We start from the raw sequence: 27,986 nt of genomic DNA on the forward strand, positions 1-27,986 counted from the left end.
CGCACTGCCATCAAACTGACACATACAGACTCACACTCACAACCTGCTTTCCACTCAGGTCTCTAACTCCAATCCGGGCCTCGAAAGCCTCGCCCCCGCCAGCGAACTCCGCCACTTCTGCGAGGCCCCGCCCCTGCCTGTCCGTCAGGGCGGTAGGCACATGCGCGAAAGTGCGTCTTCACCCCCGCCCCTTCTTCCGCGCGGACCCTCCCCATCCCCGCTCTGTCACCTCACAGTTGTGGTTGCCGGTGGCGGGGGCGCGAGTAGCGCAGGGCGGCCTCTCCCCCGCCCCTCAGGCCGGGCCCGGGCTCGGTCCCCCGCTCCCTCAGTTCCCCACTCCCGTCGGGTACGGGAAAGTCCAGCTTGCTGCCGGGTACCAGAGGGACGTCGTGGCCGCCGCCGCCACGGGTCCGGATGGAGCCGCCGAATCTCTATCCGGTGAAGCTCTACGTGTACGACCTATCCAAGGGCCTGGCCCGGCGGCTCAGCCCCATCATGCTAGGTGAGGGGGCTGGAGGCGGGCGGGAAGGAGGAGGGCTGGAGCCCGGCAAGAGGGCGGTGGGCCGGTCAGCCGAGGCGGGGAGGCCTGAGCCACGGCTGAGGGGGAGACGCCGGGCAGGGAAAATGGAAGCAGAGCCCAAGTGGAGGAGGGAGGGGTATGGGGCTTGGGCCCCCCGAGCCCTGCTTCCTTGCCTTGAGGTTTGAATCTCGGGAGGAAGGATAGAGGAGTTCTGCCCTCCCCAAGCGGGGGCCTCGGGCAGATACAGCCCTCCCGAGCCCCCTCAGCTGGGGTGGGGGGCGGGGAGCCCGCGCTGCCTCCCGGCGGGCTCCCTTTTTGCACTGCTCCTTCTTCGCGCGGTGTAGGGGAGGTGAGGATGCTTGCCCCGCGGTCCCCCTCGTGGTGAAAGGGACACTGCGGAAGACAGTCTCTGGTGGCTCTTGGTGAGCCTTCCCTCTGTTCCGAAAGGAAACCCTCTCTCTGCAGTCCCTGGGGCAAGTGGGAAGGGAGAGCTGGAGTTGCACGGGAGTCCAGCCATCCTTCCCAGGTGGAGGTGAAGTCAGGTCAACCCGAGCTCGAACTCCAGAAGTCAAGTTCTTCCTGACAATGTGCTCTTCTCTCAATAGTTTCTAAGTTAATTGCTTTTGCCCAGATGGTAAGAAAGCAATTCCGGAGGATGATTAGACTCTGTTGTGTCAGTAAGGATTACTAAGGAAAGCATTTCAGCTGTGCTCCATTTAACTCCTTACCTGCCAGGAGAGAAAATCAGCCTTATTTCAAATGTAGATCAAATCTCATTACAACCCAAATACCAAAAGGTCTTGTGTAACACAGAAATTGTCAAATGTGTGATTTCTGATGGCATTGGGCAGGACAGGATTCCATCCATTGAAAATTCAACAGCTTTGGCAACACCAATTTGAATGGCTAATTTTCCCTGGCTTCTTTGGAGGCATTGAGAATGTTTTAGTTCATCCTGGTGTGGCAAGGGAGCAGGGGTCAAATAAGCAAGGCTTCTTTTGAGGGCATCTTTTCAATGTCCTTGAGTTTCTAATGTGTCATAGTGAGTTGAATTTCATTTCTGAATGCTGGGGCAGTGAGTGATTCCTATATTTGGCTTCACAAATATGCAAGGATGCTTGTCAAAAATACAGATACTTCCAACATATATTGTTAAATGGGAAAATAGTTCTTTGAATATGCGTACCTTCTGAATTACGTACTACATGCATATATTATCTTTTCAAAATAAGCAGAGTTTTAAATATATGGATTCTAGGGCCTCCCTTAAGTCAGAATCTCCTGGAGTATGATCCAAAAACCTGTATTTTTAATAAGTTCCTCAGAGAACTCTTGTGATGCCAGCCCATTATTGGACAGAAGTTTGGGCCTAGATCACTGGTTGTTAAAATGAGTAAGGCAAATTCAAAATGAAAACTTACAGAGTCACTGTTCAATCACACTAATAGATTACATCAGTCAAGTTTTAACTAAACTTGGAATGCAGCCATTTGGTTAGCCTAATCACAGGGAGGAGTCCCTTTGATAACTTCCTAGACTCATAAGGAAGTAAAACCCTCCCCCTTTACACTGCATTTTTTGTTCTTATCTACTAGTCACTGCTTTTAGCTGAAAGAGGCCTTAGGGATTATTATTCATTGATTTGACACGTTTGTATTGAGTGCCTGCTATGTGCTACACTTAATCAAGGATATAATGAACAAAGACATGTTCTTTGCCATCTAATGCATGAGACATTAAAGAACAAATAAGCAAATAAAATAATTACATATTGTGACAAGTGCTGGGCTGTGAAGGAAGCAAACTGAATGCTGAGATAGAAAATAACAGAGACCTACTTTAGATAAGGGTACCAGGGGTAGTGATTTCAGCCAGAAATTTAAGGATGAGGAAGAGGTAGGCACAAGAAGAGTGGGGAGGGAGCAGTGGTGTTCCAGGCAGAGGGATTGACCTGCAAAGGCCCTGAGGCAGGAAAGATCCTGACCCAGTCCTAGAACAGAAAGAAGGCGTCTGTGGAGTATAGCCGGTGAAGGGGAAAGTGCCGTAACTGGAGATGGAGCCAGGGGTCTGTGGACTACACCCCCACCACTACCACACATACACATGCTTTTTTCAATAGATATGAAATCCTAGAAAGCCTCAGCCAAAAATGGGAACTTCACCAATTTGGCACAAACCTATTGTAATGGTATTTCTGAGGACATCACCTTGCTCACAAATCTAATTTTCTCTTCTGTATCCCTTTCACCCCATGTTGCTTTTATGCCTTTTGCAGAAGTAATGTCTCATACCATGAAGAAAGGTTTTTTGAAGCTGATAGTTGCATTACTTTCTAAAGTTGAAGACATAGAAAATGGGCATTATTACTGGTTCATCCCATTCAGATACCACCGATCTTCAAGCTGGCTATATCCAAGTTCTATTAGTAGCCATATATTGATGTCCCATTCCTAAATGTATTTGAACCTTTAAAAAAAATCAATTGGTTTCCTGATTTTTGCAATGATTCTAGGAGTATATTAATAGCTAGCATTTATTCAGAGCTTACCATGCACCCAACCCTTTTTTTTCTGAGTGCTTTGCATGTGTTAGGATTCTCACCACAGCCCTGAGATTGGTCCTGTTATTGCCTCCATTTCTAAATTGATGAACCTGAGACATTAGGAGTTACTAAATTTGCTCCAGGTCACACAGCTGGTAAGTGGGAGGGCCAGGTTATGAACACATGCTGTCTAACTTCATCCTATCAGTCATTTTTGCTCTATAGCTTCTGCTGCATGATAATCAATTGACATAAAATAGGTATCTTATTCAAGTTTGTAAAGGCATCCTTGGCCCAGTGTTTCAAGTTTGGATGAAAAAAAAGTCTAGGTTCAATGGTATGTGCCACTCATGATCTTACAGATTTATGATCGTCCCTCTTAGCCTTCATTTCCCAAACTAAAGAAAGCTCATCTTTTTAGTGTGACCCCATCAGCAGTACCCTCTCACCCTCTTATTCTTAAGTTATGTTGGTTCCCCATTATTAGACCTGATCTTGCTCTATTACAGTTCACAGTTAGACTAACTAAAGCCCAACATAATTCCCCTCTCTCAAAACCATGCACACTTCACAATTTTACCCTGTCCAGTTTTCAGTCTCCTAAAATTTAGCCTCCCATGAAGATATTCCTATTCCATAGTCCTATACTTGCCATGAAAATGGTTCCAAAATTATCTTTAGCTTTCCACTTCTAATTGGGCAGATAGCCTGGTCAGGCCTTTCCCGCCCCACCCCCACCGTCACCATTTGCCTGAGATAATTAGCTATTATAATTGTCCTTTGGTTCCTCCCCTTAATAGTTTTGGCTGTTTTTTAAATTTCTTGACCTCTCTCTGTGCTAAGGTACTGGGAAATAAATGCAGGGCTTTTTTTTTCAGTTGTGGTAAGAGGTACTTCATATTTGTTGACTGCTTTTGGATTGAACTTTCATGTGTCACACATATCCCAAAATCATATTTTTTTTTCTTTACAAGTCCATCTCACAGTTATTCTCAGGTTTAAAGGCTTGGCAGAATGCAATGTAGTGAATATTTGAGATTTCACTTTGTGTCCAGTTCCTTGCTTAATTCTGTAGTGCAAATAGTATGGAAATAAAAGACATGGACTCTCCCCTCAGGAATTTACTTCCTTAAAATAATGTGTGTATATATATAATATTAGATAACAGTATAAAAGAGATTATGATTAGATGCCAAAATGAATGAGTGATGAATGGACTATTTTAGTTCTCGAAAGAAGGACATGTCAAAAAAGCCTTCAGCAAGAACCATGAGCTCCTTGGGGCAGGGACAATGTCTCCTCCTTCATATGTCCTGGTAGCCAGTGCAGAGCAGCTGCTAAGTAAATATTAATTATAAGAATGATTGAGAGGCGGGGCAAGATGGCAGACTGGTGAGCTGTAAGTTTTAGTTACTCCTCCAGGAAAGTAGGTAAAAAGCCAGGAACTGCGTGGACTGGACACCACAGAGCAATCTGTCTTTGGGCATACTTCATACAACACTCATGAAAACGTGGAACTGCTGAGATCAGCGAAATCTGTAAGTTTTTGCGGCCAGGGGACCCGCGCCCCTCCCTGCCAGGCTCAGTCCCGGGGGAGGAGGGGCTGTCAGCTCCGGGAAGGAGAAGGGAGAACTGCAGTGGCTGCTCTTATCGAAAACTCATTCTACTGATTCAAACTCCAACCAAAGATAGACTGAGACCAGACACCAGAGACTCTGAGAGCAGTCAGCCCAGCAGAGAGGAGACAAGCATAGAAAAAAAACAACACGAAAAACTCCAAAATAAAAGCAGAGGATTTTTGGAGTTCTGGTGAACACAGAAAGGGGAAGGGCGGAGCTCAGGCCTTGAGGCGCATATGCAAATCCCGAAGCAAAGCTGATCTCTCTGCCCTGTGCACCTTTCCTTAATGGCCCTGGTTGCTTTGTCTATTAGCATTTCAATAACCCATTAGATCTCTGAGGAGGGCCATTTTTTTTTTTTTGTTTTGTTTTTAAATCCTTTTTGCTTTTTCTAAAACAATTACTCTAAGAAGCTCAATACAGAAAGCTTCAAAGAATTGCAATTTGGGCACGTCAAGTCAAGAGCAGAACTAAGAGAGCTCTGAGACAAAAGGCAATAATCCAGTGGCTGAGAAAATTCACTAAACAACACAACTTCCCAAGAAAAGGGGGGTGTCCGCTCACAGCCACCATCCTGGTGGACAGGAAACACTCCTGCCCATCGCCAGCCCCATAGCCCAGAGCTGCCCCAGATAACCCAGTGTGACGGAAGTGCTTCAAATAACAGGCACACATCACAAAACTGAGCGTGGACATTAGCGTTCCCTGCAACCTCAGCTGAATGTCCCAGAGCTGGGAAGGTGGAGCAGTGTGAATTAACAAAGCCCCATTCAGCCATCATTTGAGCAGACTGGGAGCCTCCCTACACAGCCCAGCAGCCCAGAACTGCCCTGGGGGGACGGCACTCACCTGTGAAATAGCACAGTCATCCCTCAACAGAGGACCCGGGGTGCACAGCCTGGAAGAGGGGCCCACTTGCAAGTCTCAGGAGCCATACGCCAATACCAAAGACTTGTGGGTCAGTGGCAGAGACAAACTGTGGCAGGACTGAACTGAAGGATTAGACTATTGCAGCAGCTTTAAAACTCCAGGATCATCAGGGAGATTTGATAGTTAGGGCCACCCCCCCTCCCCGACTGCCCAGAAACACACCCCACATACAGGGCAGGCAACACCAACTACACACGCAAGCTTGGTACACCAAATGGGCCCCACAAGACTCACTCCCCCACTCACCAAAAAGGCTAAGCAGGGGAGATCTGGCTTGTGGAGAACAGGTGGCTCGTGGACGCCACCTGCTGGTTAGTTAAAGTGTACTCCATGAAGCTGTAGATCTGATAAATTAGAGATAAGGACTTCAACTGGTCTACAAACCCTAAAAGAACCCTATCAAGTTCAGCAAATGCCACGAGGCCAAAAACAACAGAAAATTATAAAGCATATGAAAAAACCAGACGATATGGATAACCCAAGCCCAAGCACCCAAATCAAAAGACCAGAAGAGACACAGCACCTAGAGCAGCTACTCAAAGAACTAAAGATGAACAATGAGACCATAGTACGGGATATGAAGGAAATCAAGAAGACCCTAGAAGAGCATAAAGAAGACATTGCAAGACTAAATAAAAAAATGGATGATCTTATGGAAATTAAAGAAACTGTTGACCAAATTAAAAAGATTCTGGACACTCATAGTACAAGACTAGAGGAAGTTGAACAACGAATCAGTGACCTGGAAGATGACAGAATGGAAAATGAAAGCATAAAAGAAAGAATGGGGAAAAAAATTGAAAAACTCGAAATGGACCTCAGGGATATGATAGATAATATGAAACGTCCGAATATAAGACTCATTGGTGTCCCAGAAGGGGAAGAAAAGGGTAAAGGTCTAGGAAGAGTATTCAAAGAAATTGTTGGGGAAAACTTCCCAAATCTTCTAAACAACATAAATACACAAATCATAAATGCTCAGCGAACTCCAAATAGAATAAATCCAAATAAACCCACTCCAAGACATATACTGATCACACTGTCAAACATAGAAGAGAAGGAGCAAGTTCTGAAAGCAGCAAGAGAAAAGCAATTCACCACATACAAAGGAAACAGCATAAGACTAAGTAGTGACTACTCAGCAGCCACCATGGAGGCAAGAAGGCAGTGGCACGATATATTTAAAATTCTGAGTGAGAGGAATTTCCAGCCAAGAATACTTTATCCAGCAAAGCTCTCCTTCAGATTTGAGGGAGAGCTTAAATTTTTCACAGACAAGGAAATGCTGAGAGAATTTGCTAACAAGAGACCTGCCCTACTGGAGATACTAAAGGGAGCCCTACAGACAGAGAAACAAAGACAGGACAGAGAGACTTGGAGAAAGGTTCAGTACTAAAGAGATTCGGTATGGGTACAATAAAGGATATTAATAGAGAGAGGGAAAAATATGGCAAACATAATCCAAAGGATAAGATGGCCGATTCAAGAAATGCCTTCACGGTTTTAACGTTGAATGTAAATGGATTAAACTCCCCAATTAAAAGATATAGATTCGCAGAATGGATCAAAAAAAATGAACCATCAATATGTTGCATACAAGAGACTCATCTTAGACACAGGGACACAAAGAAACTGAAAGTGAAAGGATGGAAAAAAATATTTCATGCAAGCTACAGCCAAAAGAAAGCAGGTGTAGCAATATTAATCTCAGATAAAATAGACTTCAAATGCAGGGATGTTTTGAGAGACAAAGAAGGCCACTACATACTAATAAAAGGGGCAATTCAGCAAGAAGAAATAACAATCGTAAATGTCTATGCACCCAATCAAGGTGCCAGAAAATACATGAGAGAAACACTGGCAAAACTAAAGGAAGCAATTGATGTTTCCACAATAATTGTGGGAGACTTCAACACATCACTCTCTCCTATAGATAGATCAACCAGACAGAAGACCAATAAGGAAATTGAAAACCTTAACAATCTGATAAATGAATTAGATTTAACAGACATCTACAGGACCTTACATCCCAAATCACCAGGACACACATACTTCTCTAGTGCTCACGGAACTTTCTCCAGAATAGATCATATGCTGGGACATAAAACAAGCCTCAATAAATTTAAAAAGATTGAAATTATTCAAAGCACATTCTCTGACCACAATGGAATACAATTAGAAGTCAATAACCATCAGAGACTTAGAAAATTCACAAATACCTGGAGGTTAAACAACACACTCCTAAACAATCAGTGGGTTAAAGAAGAAATAGCAAGAGAAATTGCTAAAAATATAGAGACAAATGAAAATGAGAACACAACATACCAAAACCTATGGGATGCAGCAAAAGCAGTGCTAAGGGGGAAATTTATAGCACTAAATGCATATATTAAAAAGGAAGAAAGAGCCAAAATCAAAGAACTAATGGATCAACTGAAGAAGCTAGAAAATGAACAGCAAACCAATCCTAAACCAAGTACAAGAAAAGAAATAACAAGGATTAAAGCAGAAATAAATGACATAGAGAACAAAAAAACAATAGAGAGGACAAATATCACCAAAAGTTGGTTCTTTGAGAAGATCAACAAGATTGACAAGCCCCTAGCTAGACTGACAAAATCAAAAAGAGAGAAGACCCATATAAACAAAATAATGAATGAAAAAGGTGACATAACTGCAGATCCTGAAGAAATTAAAAAAATTATAAGAGGATATTATGAACAACTGTATGGCAACAAACTGGATAATGTAGAAGAAATGGACAATTTCCTGGAAACATATGAACAACATAGACTGACCAGAGAAGAAATAGAAGACCTCAACCAACCCATCACAAGCAAAGAGATCCAATCAGTCATCAAAAATCTTCCCACAAATAAATGCCCAGGGCCAGATGGCTTCACAGGGGAATTCTACCAAACTTTCCAGAAAGAACTGACACCAATCTTACTCAAACTCTTTCAAAACATTGAAAAAAATGGAACACTACCTAACTCATTTTATGAAGCTAACATCAATCTAATACCAAAACCAGGCAAAGATGCTACAAAAAAGGAAAACTACCGGCCAATCTCCCTAATGAATATAGATGCAAAAATCCTCAACAAAATACTTGCAAATCGAATCCAAAGACACATTAAAAAAAATCATACACCATGACCAAGTGGGGTTCATTCCAGGCATGCAAGGATGGTTCAACATAAGAAAAACAATCAATGTATTACAACACATTAAAAACTCGAAAGGGAAAAATCAATTGATCATCTCAATAGATGCTGAAAAAGCATTTGACAAAATCCAACATCCCTTTTGATAAAAACACTTCAAAAGGTAGGAATTGAAGGAAACTTCCTCAACATGATAAAGAGCATATATGAAAAACCCACAGCCAGCATAGTACTCAATGGTGAGAGACTGAAAGCCTTCCCTCTAAGATCAGGAACAAGACAAGGATGCCCGCTGTCACCACTGTTATTCAACATTGTGCTGGAAGTGCTAGCCAGGGCAATCCGGCAAGACAAAGAAATAAAAGGCATCCAAATTGGAAAAGAAGAAGTAAAACTGTCATTGTTTGCAGATGATATGATCTTATATCTAGAAAACCCTGAGAAATCAACGATACACCTACTAGAGCTAATAAACAAATTTAGCAAAGTAGCGGGATACAAGATTAATGCACATAAGTCAGTAATGTTTCTATATGCTAGAAATGAACAAACTGAAGAGACACTCAAGAAAAAGATACCATTTTCAATAGCAACTTAAAAAATCAAGTACCTAGGAATAAACTTAACCAAAGATGTAAAAGACCTATACAAAGAAAACTACATAACTCTACTAAAAGAAATAGAAGGGGACCTTAAAAGATGGAAAAATATTCCATGTTCATGGATAGGAAGGCTAAATGTCATTAAGATGTCAATTCTACCCAAACTCATCTACAGATTCAATGCAATCCCAATCAAAATTCCAACAACCTACTTTGCAGACTTGGAAAAGCTAGTTATCAAATTTATTTGGAAAGGGAAGATGCCTCAAATTGCTAAAGACACTCTAAAAAAGAAAAACGAAGTGGGAGGACTTACACTCCCTGACTTTGAAGCTTATTATAAAGCCACAGTTGCCAAAACAGCATGGTACTGGCACAAAGATAGACATATAGATCAATGGAATCGAATTGAGAATTCAGAGATAGACCCTCAGATCTATGGCCGACTGATCTTTGATAAGGCCCCCAAAGTCACCGAACTGAGCCATAATGGTCTTTTCAACAAATGGGGCTGGGAGAGTTGGATATCCATATCCAAAAGAATGAAAGAGGACCCCTACCTCACCCCCTACACAAAAATTAACTCAAAATGGACCAAAGATCTCAATATAAAAGAAAGTACCATTAAACTCCTAGAAGATAATGTAGGAAAACATCTTCAAGACCTTGTATTAGGAGGCCACTTCCTAGACTTTACACCCAAAGCACAAGCAACAAAAGAGAAAATAGATAAATGGGAACTCCTCAAGCTTAGAAGTTTCTGCACCTCAAAGGAATTTCTCAAAAAGGTAAAGAGGCAGCCAACTCAATGGGAAAAAATTTTTGGAAACCATGTATCTGACAAAAGACTGATATCTTGCATATACAAAGAAATCCTACAACTCAATGACAATAGTACAGACAGCCCAATTATAAAATGGGCAAAAGATATGAAAAGACAGTTCTCTGAAGAGGAAATACAAATGGCCAAGAAACACATGAAAAAATGTTCAGCTTCACTAGCTATTAGAGAGATGCAAATTAAGACCACAATGAGATACCATCTAACACCGGTTAGAATGGCTGCCATTAAACAAACAGGAAACTACAAATGCTGGAGGGGATGTGGAGAAATTGGAACTCTTATTCATTGTTGGTGGGACTGTATAATGGTTCAGCCACTCTGGAAGTCAGTCTGGCAGTTCCTTAGAAAACTAGATATAGAGCTACCATTCGATCCAGCGATTGCACTTCTCGGTATATACCCGGAAGATCGGAAAGCAGTGACACGAACAGATATCTGCACGCCAATGTTCATAGCAGCATTATTCACAATTGCCAAGAGATGGAAACAACCCAAATGTCCTTCAACAGATGAGTGGATAAATAAAATGTGGTATATACACACGATGGAATACTACGCGGCAGTAAGAAGGAACGATCTGGTGAAACATATGACAACATGGATGAACCTTGAAGACATAATGCTGAGCGAAATAAGCCAGGCACAAAAAGAGAAATATTATATGCTACCACTAATGTGAACTTTGAAAAATGTAAAACAAATGGTTTATAATGTAGAATGTAGGGGAACTAGCAGTAGAGAGCAATTAAGGAAGGGGGAACAATAATCCAAGAAGAACAGATAAGCTATTTAACGTTCTGGGGATGCCCAGAAATGACTATGGTCTGTTAATTTCTGATGGATGTAGTAGGAACAAGTTCACCGAAATGTTGCTATATTATGTAACTTTCTTGGGGTAAAGTAGGAACATGTTGGAAGTTAAGCTGTTATCTTAGGTTAGTTGTCTTTTTCTTACTCCCTTGTTATGGTCTCTTTGAAATGTTCTTTTATTGTATGTTTGTTTTCTTTTTAACTTTTTTTTCATACAGTTGATTTAAAAAAGAAGGGAAAGTTAAAAAAAAAGAAAAAAAGAAAAAAGACAAACAAGGAAAAAAAAAAAAAAAGATGTAGTGCCCCCTTGAGGAGCCTGTGGAGAATGCAGGGGTATTCGCCTACCCCACCTCCATGGTTGCTAACATGACCACAGACATAGGGGACTGGTGGTTTGATGGGTTGAGCCCTCTACCATAAGTTTTACCCTTGGGAAGACGGTTGCTGCAAAGGAGAGGCTAGGCTTCCCTGTATTTGTGCCTAAGAGTCTCCTCCTGAATGCCTCTTTGTTGCTCAGATGTGGCCCTCTCTCTCTGGCTAAACCAACATGAAAGGTGAAATCACTGCCCTCCCCCCTACGTGGGATCAGACACCCAGGGAAGTGAATCTCCCTGGCAACGTGGAATATGACTCCCGGGGAGGAATGTAGACCCGGCATCGTGGGATGGAGAACATCTTCTTGACCAAAAGGGGGATGTGAAAGGAAATGAAATAAGCTTCAGTGGCAGAGAGATTCCAAAACGAGCCGAGAGATCACTCTGGTGGGCACTCTTACGCACACTTTAGACAACCTTTTTTAGGTTCTAAAGAATTGGGGTAGCTGGTGGTGGATACCTGAAACTATTAAACTACAACCCAGAACCCATGAATCTCGAAGACAGTTGTATAAAAATGTAGCTTATGAGGGGTGACAGTGGGATTGGGAATGCCATAAGGACCAAACTCCACTTTGTCTAGTTTATGGATGGATGTGTAGAAAAGTAGGGGAAGGAAACAAACAGACAAAGGTACCCAGTGTTCTTTTTACTTCAATTGCTCTTTTTCACTCTAATTATTATTCTTGTTATTTTTGTGTGTGTGCTAATGAAGGTGTCAGGGATTGATTTAGGTGATGAATGTACAACTATGTAATGGTACTGTAAACAATCGAAAGTACAATTTGTTTTGTATGACTGCGTGGTATGTGAATATATCTCAATAAAATGATGATTAAAAAAAGAAAAAGAAAAAAAAAAAAAAGAATGATTGAGACTTGAACTCAACCTGAAAGACTAAGTAGAATTTATTCAAATCTGAGCATTTTTTTAAATGTTTTAATGCCATCTATTGTGCTTTGTTTTAGATTTTTATTGTCCATTGTGTGAATTGTTTTATATCCATCTAATGAGTTATTTTAGTAATCATGCAATTTCTTTACAGCAAAATGAAAACTAATATGACTTACACGGCCCTTTGTGATCCTGCTCCTGCTTCTTTCCCAACCTCACCTGTCTCTACCTATACCTGACACACTGGGCACCAGCTTTTCTCAGCCGGGTTCCACAAGAAAAACCAACCCCTGTGGAAATAGTTGCAGTGACAATTTTCTCAGTTCTCCCTGGGTGGTCTAGCTAGTACCACTCTTGATGCAGAGGAGAGAAGTGAATTCATTATATAAAATAGATACATTAAGGCATTAGGACATAATTCTTTTGCAGAACCCAGTGGAGAAGGGCTGCTCTGCACCCTAATGGGACCGAACAACATTAGTTCTCTTTACTTCTAGGCTTTTGCGGATTGTGCCCCTGCTCGGAATACTCCCTCTCCCCATCTCTTGGCCAAGCTAACTTCTGCTCATCCTTGAGATCTCAACTCAAGTGTCACCTCCTGCATTTTCCCTGACTTCTGCCCCCCACCCCAAATCTTGGTTATGTGCTGAAAACATCCTGTACTCTCTTTTAATAGCATTTATGATTCTATTTTATGATTGCTTGTTTTCTTATGTGTCCACACACCCTACACCTACACACACACACACACACACATACACACACACACACACACACACACACACACACACACCAGACTGGAAGCTCTGAAGGCAAGAACTCTCAATTTTATCCCGAGTTTGGCACAGTGCTTGGTATTCAGTAAATATTAGCTGGATGAATGGTTGCAAGTTGCATACCTACCTCAAAGCATCACTACAAGGCCTGACAATTATTTTTATGTGAGGAAAGAATCCTGTACTGGCCCTAGGAATCCCAGGACTAGAGTATTAAATAACTTGAACCTTCCTTTTCAAAGTTGAAATACTCTCTCACTTTTCAATAATGTGTTGCATTTTGATTTTGTAATAACCTTTCTCAGCCCAAAGAGGGGGCAAGCCTTCCCACCAATAGACATTTCTTTACAATATTGGTACAGAGGCTTATTTATGCAGATGTTTCCTTTTACCTTTTTCCACCTAGTATCACCATTTATCCAGTCAGCCCAGAGAAGAATAAACTGATTTTTAAAATTAACATTAAACCCCTCACATTGAGCCAACCAGCAGTTTGCCGATTAAAAACACTTCTTCATCTCACTGGGGGAGAAATCTATGAGGCGAGCTGGGGCTACATTGAGTTATACCAATGAGCTAACGCATTTCATTTCCCTGCCTTCTGGGACAAAATGCTGCCTGTGCAGAGGCTCCTATTCCTGGAGGCCCCATCACCATCATCCACTTTGTGCTTGTTAATAGACACGTATTTAGCACCAGCAGTATACCAGGTGCTGATCTGTAGCATGCTGTACCACCAGCACATATGCACCATATGTACAAATTCCATCCATCTTAACTGACAAAGAGGTAGGTAGAGTGTTTTCTCCCTGGCTGTTATATGATCACTTCACTCTTATGATCAGTGGAAGTCTGACTAATGCAGACCTCGTTCTAACTCTTTGTTATTCATGATGAAAAACAGAGCTGATAGCCACGTCTTGTATTTGTTTTCCACGTGCATGTTTCGTAGGCCTCAGAATTAACACCTACAGATCTGCCTACAAGCTTGGAGACATGCAGCCATCTGACCCACCTGCCCCACCTGCTTTTCAGCTTGTTGAATAAATCCCAGTGGGGAAATAATCTGCCTCTATAGTGTGCTAATATCACACTGAGCCTAATTCGTGTCCTGAAATGGCCTTGTGCCCTAATTTAACCTCCCACTACCATCACCTTCTTTCAACCACTCCCAGCCACAGTCTGGCTAAAAAAAAATTAATCAATTCAGTCCTTTTTCCAAAGCCTGTCATCCTGCTGAGGAGGCCTCGCCCTCATTCTCTTCCTCCCAAGAGTGGGCTGCAGAGCAGCTATCCTTACATTTCTATTTAAGCTTCTCCTAATTCATGCATCTTCATGTGTTGCTTTGTTTTGTTTTGAATGACAAACCATGTACTTTTATTTACTCATTTGTAAAAGGATGCCAATAAACATTTACCCTACCATAAAGATGTGAAAATGAGGATAACTATGAAACATTTTAAATTAAGAATGGATGTAAATCCATCCACTCAGTGTTGTTGTTGTTTCTATGTGTTTGATAGATGGATGAGTAAATGAAAGAATGAATAAATAAGAGAACCTTTTTTCTATAGTCCCTATTACCACTCTATGGAGAGATGGGATCCTCGGTGTACCCTTATGTGACGAATAGGGAGGAAGTGTGATATCCAGCTTATGGGCAAATTTAATGATTGTTACAAAGAATATGATGGAGACTAAAGTAGAATTTGTATTCTGTAACTTTTGAGTTTTTCAGATGTAAAATAACTGATGAGATGATCTCTGAAACCCCTTTCCAAAAATCAATTTTTAGTAGAGCTGGGTTAGCGGATGCCTCCATACCAGCTGTCCGCTTGGGCCACTGAGAGAACGTGGCATCTTAGAGAACAGCAGCAAACCCAGAGTGCAGTATGCCGGGCTGTAAAGTCGTTAGAATAACAAGCCAGGGCAGCCAAGATTGGGGTTAGGAACTTTGGCTTTAGTAGCACTGTGTTGGCCAACAGAGGTAACTAAACAGAATAGCCCATCTGGTGGTGGAGTTAAAAGCTACACAAGTAACTGTCCCTACCTTTGAGGCAAGTTTGTTTTTCCCATTGCTTTGCTTTATTTTGTTTGGAAATGTTTTTTTTTATTATTATTATTATTTGATAAGTAATTTTAAAAATTAAAAAAAGTATAATCTAATGAAAGACACATAACTAGGTAGTTTCAATACCAATGTACTGTGGGACAGTCATAAATCTTTCAAATTCTAAAACCCAAAAGAGATAAGAGTTAACTTTCATTGAGTGTGTATTATGAGCCAAGTACTACACTGTGCATAATTCATGCATCATCTCTTTTAATCCTGGTAATGTTAGGAGGTAGATAATATGATTATACAGAATAGGAAATTAAGGTTTAAACAACACTGTTCAGTAGAACTTTCTGTGATGATAGAAATAGTTTAGATCCGTGCTCTTCACGTATGGCCACTGAGTCCCTGAAATGTGGCTAGTGCGACTGAGGAACTGCATTTTTACCTTTATTTAGTTCTGATTTAAGTGGCTGTATATGGTCAGTAGTTACCACATTGGACAACTCAGGCCTAGGGAAGCTCTCAGTCTCTACAAGGCCCTGGGTGACCTGGTCCTCTGTGACCTCTGCACATCTACTATGTCTCCCCCCACCAAGATTCCCTGGAATCTTGGAAATGTTATGAGGTAGATACTCCCCCTCTGGCCTCCCTGACCTCCTTACACTCCCTCCTACACACCTGGCATGTACCCCTGCTTGTGGCTCTCTCCCTCACCTCCTTCAAGTCTTTGCTCAAACGTCACCTTCTCAAAGAGGCTAGTCATGGCTAACCCTGACACTCCCAATACCCCTTACTCTGCTCTGATTTTTTCCTATATCACTCATTACTGCTAACATATTGTATAATTTCCTATTTATTTTTTATTGACCGTCCTCCCTCCCACAACCCATAAGTGCCATGAGGAAGGTTTTTTGTGTGTCTGGCAGAAGGGATAATTGGTAGCCAAGAATAGTGCCTGGAATATGTAACCACTCAATAAACGTCAATTCACTGACTGAACTAATAGGGTTCAGACCTGGCCCATCCACATCAGAACCTGGGTTCTTATTCACCACACTACACTTCCTGTCTTACGAATATAATGTTCCTCCCAAAGTGAATGAGAGAGACTTCATTTGAAAGGAACAGGCAAGAGAAAGCAGATGGCCAGTTTCACTGCATCATTACATGACTTCAAGGAAATAAACAAGTCAGTGCCATTTTGACAACAAGCTGTTATAAGTGGCAGTCCAGAGAGCACATCAGCTCTGTATAAAACTTCCCATTTGTACACACAGTAAACAGGAAGAGGACTCAGTAAGGTGTCCTGAGTCAGCTGGAAGAGGTAAGAATCCAACTCAGTGTATCTTACAGTCCAGTAGAGTCCAGCAAAGAATGAAATGTTTATATGTAAAATAGATGCAGTGTCTCATAGTAATTTGCTGGATGCTGAAATCTGCTCTGAGATCTTCGTTCGCCCCCCAATCCTGAAGAATTTATTTTATCTTTTGAAGACTTTACTCCTTTCCCCAAAGAGGCCATTATACCTAATAATAGCTACCATTTATCAAATTTCCGGGCACCGCATGCTGTGATGCTTTACATACATTATCATTACTATTCACATCAATTCTGTATTGAAGAAATGGAGGAGGCTCGTTAAAGATTAAGTAAACTTGCCAGGATCCTCCACTGGCAAGTGGAAAAGCCAGGTCCTGAACCTGTCCTCCTCCAACTGCCCTAATGACCCCCTGCTGAGCCATCAGTAGGTTGTCTAGAAGGGGCCACAGTTTCTTTTGTCTTTTTCCAAGAAGAAAAGTAGTTAACATTACATCATTAAAAGCTTTTCTTAAAGGGGCAAGATGTTTATTTTAAATTCCATAATTTCCCTAGGAAAGGAATAGTGTAAAACACGCAAAGGGAGATGTGCAAGCACATGACCTCTCCTTCCACACAGGGCTTTGCTTCACTCTGTTTTAGAAAAACAGGGTGAAAAGCTGAAAAGAGCATTTAGCAGCCAATTATAAAACCAAAGGTAAGAAACATTTTAGGTTGTATATATAACACTAGAATAAAAGCTAAAATATAAAACAGGGCTGTATAATACAGTAAACCCTATTGTAAACAGTGGGCTAAGTTAATAATAGTACACGTGTAAAAATATTCTTTCATTTATGGTAACAAAGGGACCACACTAATGCAAAGTGTCAACAATGGGGGGTATATGGGAACACCGTATTTTTTTACATGATCTTTCTGTAAACCTACAATTTCTCTAATTAAAAATAAAATAAAAAATAAAACCGAAGGTAAGTGACTGATCTTTGAGGATGCTCTCACTTCCTTCACTGCCTGCCTCTTCACTCTTAGTTCTGTTGTTTGTTGTCTCCCACTGACTGTTGCAGTGACCTCACTTGGATCTACTCGATTTACTCTTTTCCCTCCAATTCTGCATCTCTAATGTGACCACAGTAACCTTTTCAGAACATAAGTCTGATGAAGATACTCTGCTGCCTAACAACCTTCAGTGCCCCCATGGTGTAGGACAGCCTTCAGTCCAGGTTCAGCCCACTTTGCCACCACCCCTGCTGGCCATGTTTCCTCTCACCACCATCCCTGTGCCCTTTGCTCTATGCTGCAGAACCTTAGTCTTTTCACATCAGTATCTTTTCCCATACTGTTCTTGCTGGAAGAGACGTCCACCCCCCACACACACACTTGTTGAATTGCAGCTTACAAAGGTAGTTCTTTATCTTTATTACATATCTAGGGCCTTATTTTTACCACTTCTATAGAGCTTACCAATATTGTATTTTAGTTAATTATTTGTGTATGTGGATGTATCTCTTTCCATTTGACTTTGAGCTTCTTAAAGGCAGGGGCAGTGATCTGTTCATATTTGTATTTCCACACATAACATAATTTCTGGCACATAGTAGATATAGAATAAATGGTCATTGACTATTCAAATGGATGGCATTTTCCAAGTTTGACTTCGCATATACTCAATGAAGAAGTGGGTAATTTCTTTTCTAGACTGTTGTTTTACTATAGATGGGACATAAAAAAGGGGGCAAAGTTAAATTGACCCCAAAGGGGAAAGAAGAACAGGCATAAATTTAGGGTACATCTATGCCAGGGTTTTAGTCCTGAGTTCTGATAAAGGATTCTGATTACTTTTCAAGACAACATCACATCATGACCTAAGAACCTTTATTGGAGAAGCATTGCATTTCTAGGAAGTCCTCCAATGAGTTTATATTGGGTTACTCTGGGTTTGAGTGGTATTCTGAATTTACTCAGGCTGGAAGGCCATTTAGTCTGGTCTGTAGTGGCTAAATCTCTTCTTTTCTCCACAGGGAAACAACTGGAAGGCATCTGGTAAGTTGAGAGGGACTCCTTAAGTTTATGAAACAGAGCAGCACCCTATGCATTTCAGGTTCCAGATTGTGGCTTCTATCTTGAAGTCTAGTTCTCTGTGTCTTAAGTCTTCAAGCAGTGGTTCTCAACCGGGGCCATTCCCCCCTTCCCCAGGGGATATTTGGCAATGTGGGTGGGTGGAGGCTAGAGATGCTGCTAAACATCCCACAATGCACAGGACAGCCCCTAACAAAAAGAATTATGCATTTTGAGAAACCCTGCATGTCCACCCCTGACCAAGCTTTCTAACCATGGAAGTCTTGAGGGCCCCACAAATTTATCTTAAAACACTTCTGCATCTCAGTCTCTTGGAACTGTATCCTTCCCTGTCAGACCCCAAGATGGTGGCTGAGCTCTCAGTTCATTTATGAGGAAACCATAGGCCAGCAGGTGTTACATTGGGACTCCTAGAGCCTGCGGACATTTGGGTTGACCAGCATGACCCTTTGCTTTGGTTGACTGGAACCAAGAAGTAATATGAGCACCCTCACCTGAAATAGGTCCACACTTAACATCACCTGGTCTTTTTCTCAACATGGCCCAGGTTAACTGCTCACGTCAGTTTAAAAAGCCCAGCTACCCACCCTGGTCCACAGAGCTTTATGTCAGTAACTGATTTGTCAGTCTGAGGGTAAATTCTAGGGATTCCCCTCTGCTCACATGATCTACAGCAGGGGTTCTCAACCAGGACTGATTCTGCCTCCCAGGAGACATTTGGCAATTCTGGAGACAGTTTTCATTGTTATAACTGGTGGGGGGCGGGCAGGTGCTACTGACATCTAGTTGGCAGAGGCCAGGCTGCTGCTAAACATACTAGAATGCACAGGACAGCCCCTAACAGCAAAGAATGATCCAGACCAAAATGTAAATAGTGCTGAGGTTGAAGAACTCTGACCTTTGCTACTTAGTTTAGTCTTGCCTTTGTTTGGTGAGTTTTATAAGGCTGTGCACCACAGGCATCTCCTTGGGCAGAAATTATTCCAATTGCAGGGTGGTATTCAATTTTTTTTCAGACCAGTTTTCATTTCTCTGGCTCATTCTGTCTCTTCTCTGTGGCAGGCACACCTCCATAGTAGTGCACAAGGATGAGTTCTTCTTTGGCAGTGGCGGTATCTCCAGCTGTCCCCCGGTGAGTGCCTTCCCCCATACCCTGTCCTGCAGTCTCAGGTTCTGGGGGGGGCTCCCATAGACCAGGAACCTTGCCTCTACTGTGTACCTTCTGGCTTCTAGCCCAGAAGCATAGAGGAGGCCCGTGGCATAATTCCTCATAACTACCTTAAGACTCAGCTCAAGGAGACCTTCCCTAGGCCCCCAGCCAATTGCCCTCCTCTCTGCTCTACAGCACCTGTGGGTCCCTCTGTCTCCTGAGCACATTATAGTGAAATAAACTGTTTCTGAGACTGTCTCCACAGGAGACTATATATAAGCTCCTTGAGGGCTGAGACTCTATCTTACTCTTCTATCTCCATCACCAGCACGGTGCCTGGCTCATAGTATGAACTCAGCCAATGTCAAGCAGAATGATGAAGGCTCCAAGAGGTCAAAGTGAGTTGCCCAAAGTTGCCCAGCCAGTAAGTGGCACCAGTACTAGAATTTAGGTCTCTCTCACTGTGAAACCCTTTTCCAGAAAATTTCTTCCATAGCTATCCAAGGAACATCACAGGAAGTGCTCAAGCAAAGATCAAGCAACCATTCGTTCTGATACTCATAAATGGATAGTCATCCTTGATTTCTTCTTTTCTCTCACTGGCTCCCCACCCCCACTTCCTATAACAATTGTTTTCATTAAACCCAGTCGATTCTACCTTGTAATGTCTCTTAAAGCAGTATCTCTCCCCACCCACCTTGCTACTCCTACCCCTTTCTCCATCCTTCCCGTTTCTCCAGAGCTTTCACCTTAACTCAGGCCAACCTCATGTCTGCCTGAAGCACTACAATAGCCTCCTGGTCTCCTTGAATCTACTATTCCTCCAGTTCTCCACTGAGAACAATGGCAAAGTAATCTTTACAAAATAAAAATCTGATCATGGCTTATCTCTGCTTAAACTGGATGTCTTTCCATTGCTCTTGGAATAAAAATCAGAAAGCTCAGCATGGCCCCCAAGGCACTGTCTGATCTGTCTCCCTCACTGCCTGGCCTCTTTGCCTCCCTGCCCCCCAGCCTCCTCTCACTCCTTAACACACCTGGGGCATTTAAACCTCTATACCTCCCTGCTCCTTCACCTGGTTGACGCCCCCTCCTCCTTCAGATCTGAGCTCAGTGCCTGATGCCTGGGCAGGTCCCCTGTCACATGTACTCCTGGCATTCTCTACTTTTCTAGCCTATAATTATATATTGGTTCATGGTATTTTTTGTCTGCCTTCTCTGCTAGACTATAAGCTCCCAGAAGGCAGGAATTTCATCACACCCCCAGTGCCTAGTATAGAGCCCAGCACAGAGTAAGTTCTCTATACATATTGGTTGTATGAGTGACCTCTTAATCTCTTCCAACTCTGAGATAATTATCTTCTGACTGCCATAATTATCCATGCCAAGCACACAGTAGGTGCTCACTATTATATGATTAATGATTTTTTTAGGGTGGCTCTGCTCTGGAGTGTTCACCCTTGCTCCCCAACTCTTCCCAGATCTGTCCTTCCCCGTGATCCTATTGGTTCCCAGTGATGGCAGCCTGTTAATCCCATGGCGAAGGGTTTTCTGTAGTCCTTTCAGGGGCCATTAACTCCCCAACCTGGGAACCCTATCACCACCATTGGATTAACCTCATGGATCAAAAAAATAAAACAAAAAAGCTGAATTGTGGGAATATTTGGCAGCCTTCCAGGTTTCTCACAGTCCTTTACATTTTCCCATTTTTTCAAGGGATATCAAGTGTGTTACAAGAAAGATTGGCTGCATGCTTGATGAATATAGTCATGGAGAGATGGCCTTTCGATTGTAAGCCATTTCTAGTTGTCCTGTTCTGCCATCAAGATCAGAAATGTTGGGGACAAAAGGAAATGTCAGGTTCTATCATTTCATCAACTGAGTGAGTGGACAGTGTGAAGAGTCAGCCCTGCAAGAGGCTCAGTTTCCCAGCGCCCCACCAGAAACTAGCCCTGACTTCGTAGCCGTGCTGCCAGCATATGGCCATTGAGAGTTGCCAGAAAGTGCTAAGCCATTGTAGCCTTAATGCAAACTGGAAATAATACTCTTCATCTGTCCAGAGTGCTCTGAATTTAAAAATGAAGCTGTTGGAGCTGATTGTGGTCTTCCTTGGGAAGCCACATTAAGAAATCAATGGAGATGGTGATTTAATGACTTTCTTTGGGTTGGCTTTTTTAGGGAGGGACATTGCTTGGGCCCCCAGACTCTGTGGTTGATGTGGGGAGCACAGAAGTCACAGAAGAAATCTTTCTGGAGTACCTGTCCTCCCTGGGGGAGTCTCTGTTTCGGTGAGTGGAGACAGGGGTGATGGTTAGTTGTGTCTGTGCCCCCACTAGATAATCAGCCCCCAGAGAGCAGCAGCCACCATGTCGTTTCCCCTGGAGCACTCAGCATAAGGTCTGGCCCTGCGTTTGCTGAAAGAACAGAAAGAAAAGGCAGTATCACACCCGCAAAAGAGCTCCGAGTTGCTCTGAAGTAGATATTCCATCCCAGTCTACCTACTGCTGACAATTCTAGAGGAAAGAAGGGCTATTTGTTCCTTATGTTAACGTTGATTGCTGCTGTTTTAGCAAATTCTGTTCTCAACCTGTATTAACTGACTGCTTTGTCCTAAAAATTAAAAGCAGGGTTTTTTGAGGAGCCCAGATGAAATACAAACTTGAACTGATTTTCTCTTGAGGAATCTTTAGTTGATTTCAATGAGTTAAACTCTTAACTCCAGAGCTCTGCTTTGATGAATGTAAAGATTCTCCTGAGACTGTATGGGAATCATTCATTTTCATTTCATCCTTCCCTTAAAAATCTATTTGTAATGGTCCAGAGTGGCCATCTTTCTCTGACAACTCAAATCAAACAGTCCTTCTGGAGTACAAGAGAGAAGGGAAATCACAGTTCTCAAATTCGTCTGTGCTAACCAGTCCATTATCTGGTGTGAGTTATTTCATAAAAGATGTGTGCTTACTTTCTCATATCTGTTCTCCACACCTTTCTCACAATGTACAGAGGGGAGGCCTACAACCTCTTTGAGCACAACTGTAACACCTTCAGCAACGAAGTGGCCCAGTTCCTGACTGGGCGGAAGATCCCTTCTTACATCACTGACCTCCCCTCCGAAGTTCTCTCCACGTGAGTATGGCTGCTATCTCTGCCCCCTGCCTTGCCCAGACTTTAAATCCTTCTTAACAGTCAGGGCCCCTCCTCTGGCCTCTGTCTGCCCTCTCTGATCTCAGCAGAATCTTCCCAAGCCAGGGGGGCCTGTCTTGATAGCTGTTTCTCACCCAGAAGGGTACCATTCTCTCCATTCACCGATGCTCCCCTGCATTGCCTTCGTCCTCCTTGGAGTTGGACCAGTTCTGCCCTGGCCTAAGTGACTTGGACTTCAATATCTGTACAAAATTCTGTCCTCTGTCTTTCCCATTGTACATGCAGCATGCTGCTCCCCAGAAGCTCCCAACTAAAATGCATTTTTAGAAGAGCAAAGAGTAGGTCAAAGAATTAGTAGGGCAGCTTGTTTTATGACTGTTTGTTAGTCTTTCTTCCAATGCATCTTGAGTTCTTTGATGGGGGAGGGTGTCTTCCCACTTGCCCTTGTGCCTGGTAACACACAGTCAGCCCTTGGGAGATGTTTTCTTCAAGAACACTCTGCCCCCCTGCCCTGATGTGGGCCAAGCCTTGGAAGCGCCTTGTGCTCCATCATCCTGGCAGGGTCCCCTGAGAGAACACATGCTCACTCAAAGCCATCCCCCTTCCTCCCTCCCTTTGCTGTTGACCGTATTCAGGCAGCCTGGACCCACTCGTGAACTCTGACTTGTTTTGTCCTGAACTGTGGCCCTGTCAGACTGGGATTCCAGCAGGTTTAGTAGGCTCAGAAAGGTGAGCTGCTTTTCATACCTGGATGGGAACCGCTCCAGAAAAACTTGCATAGGAAACAAGGCTGCTGTCTCAGGCTGGTGAGGATCCCCTGGGTGGGTTAAACCTCACAGCCTTACTGAAGGATCTAGGTTATGGGGCCCTGAGTAGGTTTGAATAGCCGGAATATTCTTGCCGCTACTTGTCTGAGATGGGCTTGCTTCTTGGTTTCATCCATTAACATTTTAGAGTACTTCATTCCCTTTGAACTTGGGGGTGATTTTCAAAAATGGCAGTATCCACTGAAGAAAAAGAAAGTCAGTCCTGAGATGTGTTGTGGGCAACCTGATTTAAGGTTACATAATTTGGAGACCCTCCAAACTCCAGTTTTTGCTTCTATGAGTGCAAACTGGGAGCCCTTTAGAAAATGGCACTAACACCCTCTGGCAACCTGGCGTTTTGATTTGTCCTGAATAATCCCTGGACTCCCTGCAAGACCTAAGTTCCTGGAAGAATCCAATTGTGTGCCAACCTCATGCCTGGACTTTATCTTCTTTTTCATATCCTTCCTCTTTTTTCTCAGCTTCCTAGCTGAAATTTTATCTCCTTGTACCAGGAAAATTAAAGAGTACATAAAGTACAAAAAACTCGAGTTCCCCATATGTAGCCAGCCCGTTGAAACCACAGCCAAACAGGATCTAGAAGTGAAGGTATTGGAGATGGTAGCACCTACTGAGGGGAGAGACCCCAGGAATTAAAAAGCAGGGCAGGCTGCTTCAGAGATGCCCTCTAATGTCTCCCCGAGTACCTCTTTGTTGCTCGTATGTGGCCCTCTCTCTCTGTAACTGAGCCACCTCGACAGGTGAACTCGCTGCCCTCCCCCCTACGTGGGACCCGACTCCCAGGGGTGTAAATCTCCCTGGCAACGCAGAATATGACTCCCGGGGATGAATCTGGACCCGGCATCTTGGGACTGAGAGTATCTTCTTGACCAAAAGGGGGATGCAAAATGAGACGAAATAGTTTCAGTGGCTGAGAGATTTCAAATGGAGTCAAGAGGTCACTCTGGGGGACATTCTTATGCACTATATAGATACCACCTCTTAGGTTTTAATGTATTGGAATAGCTAGAAGTAAATACCTGAAACTACCAAACTCCAGCCCAGCAGTCTGGACTCCTGTAGACAATTATATAATAATATAGATTACAAGGGGTGACAGTGTGATTGTGAAGACCTTGTGGATCACACCCCCTTTATCTAGTGTATGGATGAGTAGAAAAATGGGGATAAAAACTAAAGGACAAATGGAGTGGGATGGGGGGATGATTTGGGTGTTCTTGTTTCATTTTTATTTTTTATTCTTGTTCTGGTTCTTTCTGATGTAAGGAAAATGTTCACAGATAGATTGTGGTGATGAACGCATAACTATGTTATCCTACTGTGGACAGTTGATTGTATACCATGGATCATTGTATGGTGTTTGAATGTATCTCAATAAAACTGAATTTCATCTTAAAAAAAAAAAAAAAAACAGATGCCCTCTAAGAAAACTGCTGTAGGTAGGTAAGAAAATTCGACAAGGTGATGGCGGTGTTCTCCCTGGAGTAGTGCTGCCACTGCTGCCCCCACCACCTCCCTCCGTCCTTCCAGGACAGCTTTGGGTGGGCTAGCCAGCCACCACAGCCTGCATCCAGACACCCACCCCAGCCCCATCTCTTTCTCTCTGCAGGCCCTTCGGCCAGGCGCTGCGGCCCCTCCTGGACTCCATCCAGATCCAGCCTCCTGGAGGGAGCACCGTGGGCCGACCAAACGGCCAGAGCTAACAGGACTGCATGGGACCACCCTGGCTCGCCAGGGCTTTTCCTTTTTAAACAAAACAAACCCTGCCAGATTTCTATTTTATAATTTTACATCAGAGCTAACAACCAGGGGACGGCTTTTTAAATTTCCCAGGGAAGGAGATCGTCAGGCTGCATGTAGGACAATGCTGCTAAGAAACAGAACAAAATGCCATCCCTTCTAATAGTGTTATACTAATTTATTAAGGCTGTCTTGTCTGTGAGTTCACTTCTGACGCTGTTTTCTAAGCGTCCTCCACACTGGAGAAAGGGAGGGGGCTTGTTTAAGCAGAAAGCAAGCCCTAACCTAGAGCTTCTTTCCAGAAAAAACGCCCACACACTACCCAGGTTGCCACCACCTGTGGAGCCCGGGTGAATTTCACAACATGCTTGATCCTGAAGCAGTTACTCTCTAGTGTGAAATGAACCAAAGGTTTTGGTGCACACAGGACCAGTTTCAGGATGACTAACTCAACTTAAGGGAACTCTTTAGTCATGTCCCCTCTCCCCTTTCCTCCCCTCCCCTTGGGTACGGGGCCAGGCCTGGAGTAGCCAGAAACCTCAGGAATGAGGGAGAATGAGAGCAGGTGTCAGGCCAGAGAAAACAGGATAAAGCCATTCTCCCTTCTGCCTGGACTGATCGCCAGTCTTGATGGCATTTTGGAAAACCTGCCTTGCTGCCCCCACGGCGCTCTCCTTCAGCATGGCTGGCCTTCCATAGCTAAGGAAGGTCCGGCCTGGGGGCAGCCAAGACCCAGGCCTTATGTCTGCAAATGCTGAGATACGTTAATTATAGTCACTGTACCCACCCCACCCAATCCAATATGCAGTATTAGGCAGGGACCAAGGGGAAATGATTCCCTGCTCTAGGAGGATATTCATGATGTAGAAAGAATAATAATACAGAACCAAGATGCAAGAGAATTTAGAGTTGTTTCTCATAGGGATTTTTACATCTCCTCAGAGTGTTCTGGAGGCATGTGGTAATTGGGTTGTGATTCTAACTTGAAGAGGACATGGCAGGGGCATAGGTCGGCATCTTCCTGATGACCTGCTGCTAGGAGTTCACAGACGGAAACAGTCTGGAGGTCTGGAGAGACTTTCAGGTTCCCTTTCCTCACATGAGCCTCCCATGGGTTAGATTTGGGGGACGTGAGTATGGAGAAGGGACTTGAGCTGCCAAGTGCCCAAGTCTCAGCTCCGGCATCCTTGGGCCCATGCCCGTGCAGCCACAGCTCCCTGCAATTATGTTCTTTCTTGGGGGTCTGGCCTGCAGCAGGTGCCTTTCCTCTCCCAGACCCTGCTGCTCACCTCTGGCCCCATCCCCTCCTGTCTCTGCCTTCAGCATCGCAGTTGGCATTATCAGGGTCTCAGGTAGAAGAGAAGATGTTATTCTGCCATAGTGTTTGCCTGTGGCCTGACCAAGGGCCTATCAGTGATGACCAGCTGTGGTATCAAGTGACATTTTGGAACTTTAAAATTGGAGGTCAAACCAGTGAGTAGTTTAATTCTTCTCAAGACTCACTGAACTGCCAATGTGCATGGTAATGGTAAATTAGAGCAGAAATGAGCTACTGGCAAATTAGGCCCACAGAGAAGGGGTCTCTGAGGCTGGGTTTCTCTGGAGAGGACAACAAGTTGGCCTAGGCTATTGCTTTGATTCACACCTGGCTTTCTGTCCTGTCAGTCACTCCAGCTTGCCTTGCCTCCAGCTCTCTCTTCCAGGCTCCTGCTCCAGACCTCTCTGTCCTGAGCAAACTCTCGGCTCTGTCCAGAGGTTCTGGGCAGCACAAGCTCTTTTTCTTCTTGCCTCCCCCTCCTGCCCCCATGTCCAGGTTCAGCCGGTTTCACCCTCCCAGCAGTCACCCCCAGACCCAGGGCTCTATTGAGAAGCTAGCCTAAGTGGCTCATCTGAGAGAATTTGAGTCAGTCCATTGAACAGCCCCCCTCATGCCCAGCAGCCATTTGTACCAATGCCTGTGTCCCAGGGTTTTAGGGGAGAAACATAGCGGTCAGTAAGCAGGCTTCCCCTGCTTTCCCCCCACTCAAGCCCCACTGTCACTAACTTTGGAAGCCCAGGCTCAGGCTAGGACCCAAACCCCATCCTCACATTTCTCTGTCTATGCCAGAACCTTGGGAGCATGCTCATTGTGACCTGCTAACTCCACAGGGGGGTGTACAGTCGAGCAAAGTGGGAAGTGAGTTGTGTGTGTAATTGGAACCACCTCCATAGAGGTCCGTTGGTTTAAAGGGACAAGGAAGGAGGAGGGATGAGATCATCCCCCACTCCTAGAAATTAAACTTGAATCTCTGAATTCTCTTAAATGCTCTTGAAGCCAAACTAATAGCTGTGTCTAGTATGGAGGTGTTTGCTGGTTTTCTTTGGTGTTTTTTCTAATGCAATAAACTCAATTCTGCCTGCTGCATTTGCGTACTGCTTTCAGGGTCTGAGCATGCATCCAACAGGAAGCAACCCCGGGCTTCTTCCTGATCTGTCTCCCTTCTGCGCTTAACTTTTCTGAGTCTAGATATTCCACCTTTTGCTTGGTTGTAAGCCACATGGGTAAGAACTGGCAATTACAGGGAAGAAATTCAGACTTTTCACCATTTGTTT

The 27,986-nt window shown here is 43.6% G+C and overlaps 1 protein-coding gene across 1 annotated transcript; it reads left to right on the forward strand.

The window, feature by feature from the left end:
* The first annotated feature begins 35 nt into the window (after positions 1–35).
* On the forward strand, positions 36–27,796 carry DESI1 (desumoylating isopeptidase 1). Its single transcript, XM_037844967.1, has 6 exons — positions 36–502; positions 18,476–18,497; positions 19,596–19,665; positions 21,862–21,971; positions 22,687–22,809; positions 25,264–27,796. The coding sequence occupies exons 1-6, from the start codon at positions 415–417 to the stop codon at positions 25,355–25,357; spliced, it is 507 nt and encodes a 168-aa protein (XP_037700895.1). The 5' UTR covers positions 36–414; the 3' UTR covers positions 25,358–27,796.
* The last annotated feature ends 190 nt before the right edge of the window (positions 27,797–27,986 follow it).

The sequence above is a fragment of the Choloepus didactylus genome, chromosome 8, assembly GCF_015220235.1.
Source record: "Choloepus didactylus isolate mChoDid1 chromosome 8, mChoDid1.pri, whole genome shotgun sequence".
Lineage (NCBI taxonomy): Eukaryota > Metazoa > Chordata > Mammalia > Pilosa > Megalonychidae > Choloepus > Choloepus didactylus.

Bases quoted from the DNA above. Each gene is read 5' to 3' on its own strand.
- DESI1 (XM_037844967.1), top strand. From the start codon at position 415: ATGGAGCCGCCGAATCTCTATCCGGTGAAGCTCTACGTGTACGACCTA. The intron at 18,498-19,595 runs GTAAGTTGAGAG...TCTCTGTGGCAG, and splicing joins AAACAACTGGAAGGCATCTG to GCACACCTCCATAGTAGTGC. The intron at 19,666-21,861 runs GTGAGTGCCTTC...TGGCTTTTTTAG, and splicing joins GTATCTCCAGCTGTCCCCCG to GGAGGGACATTGCTTGGGCC.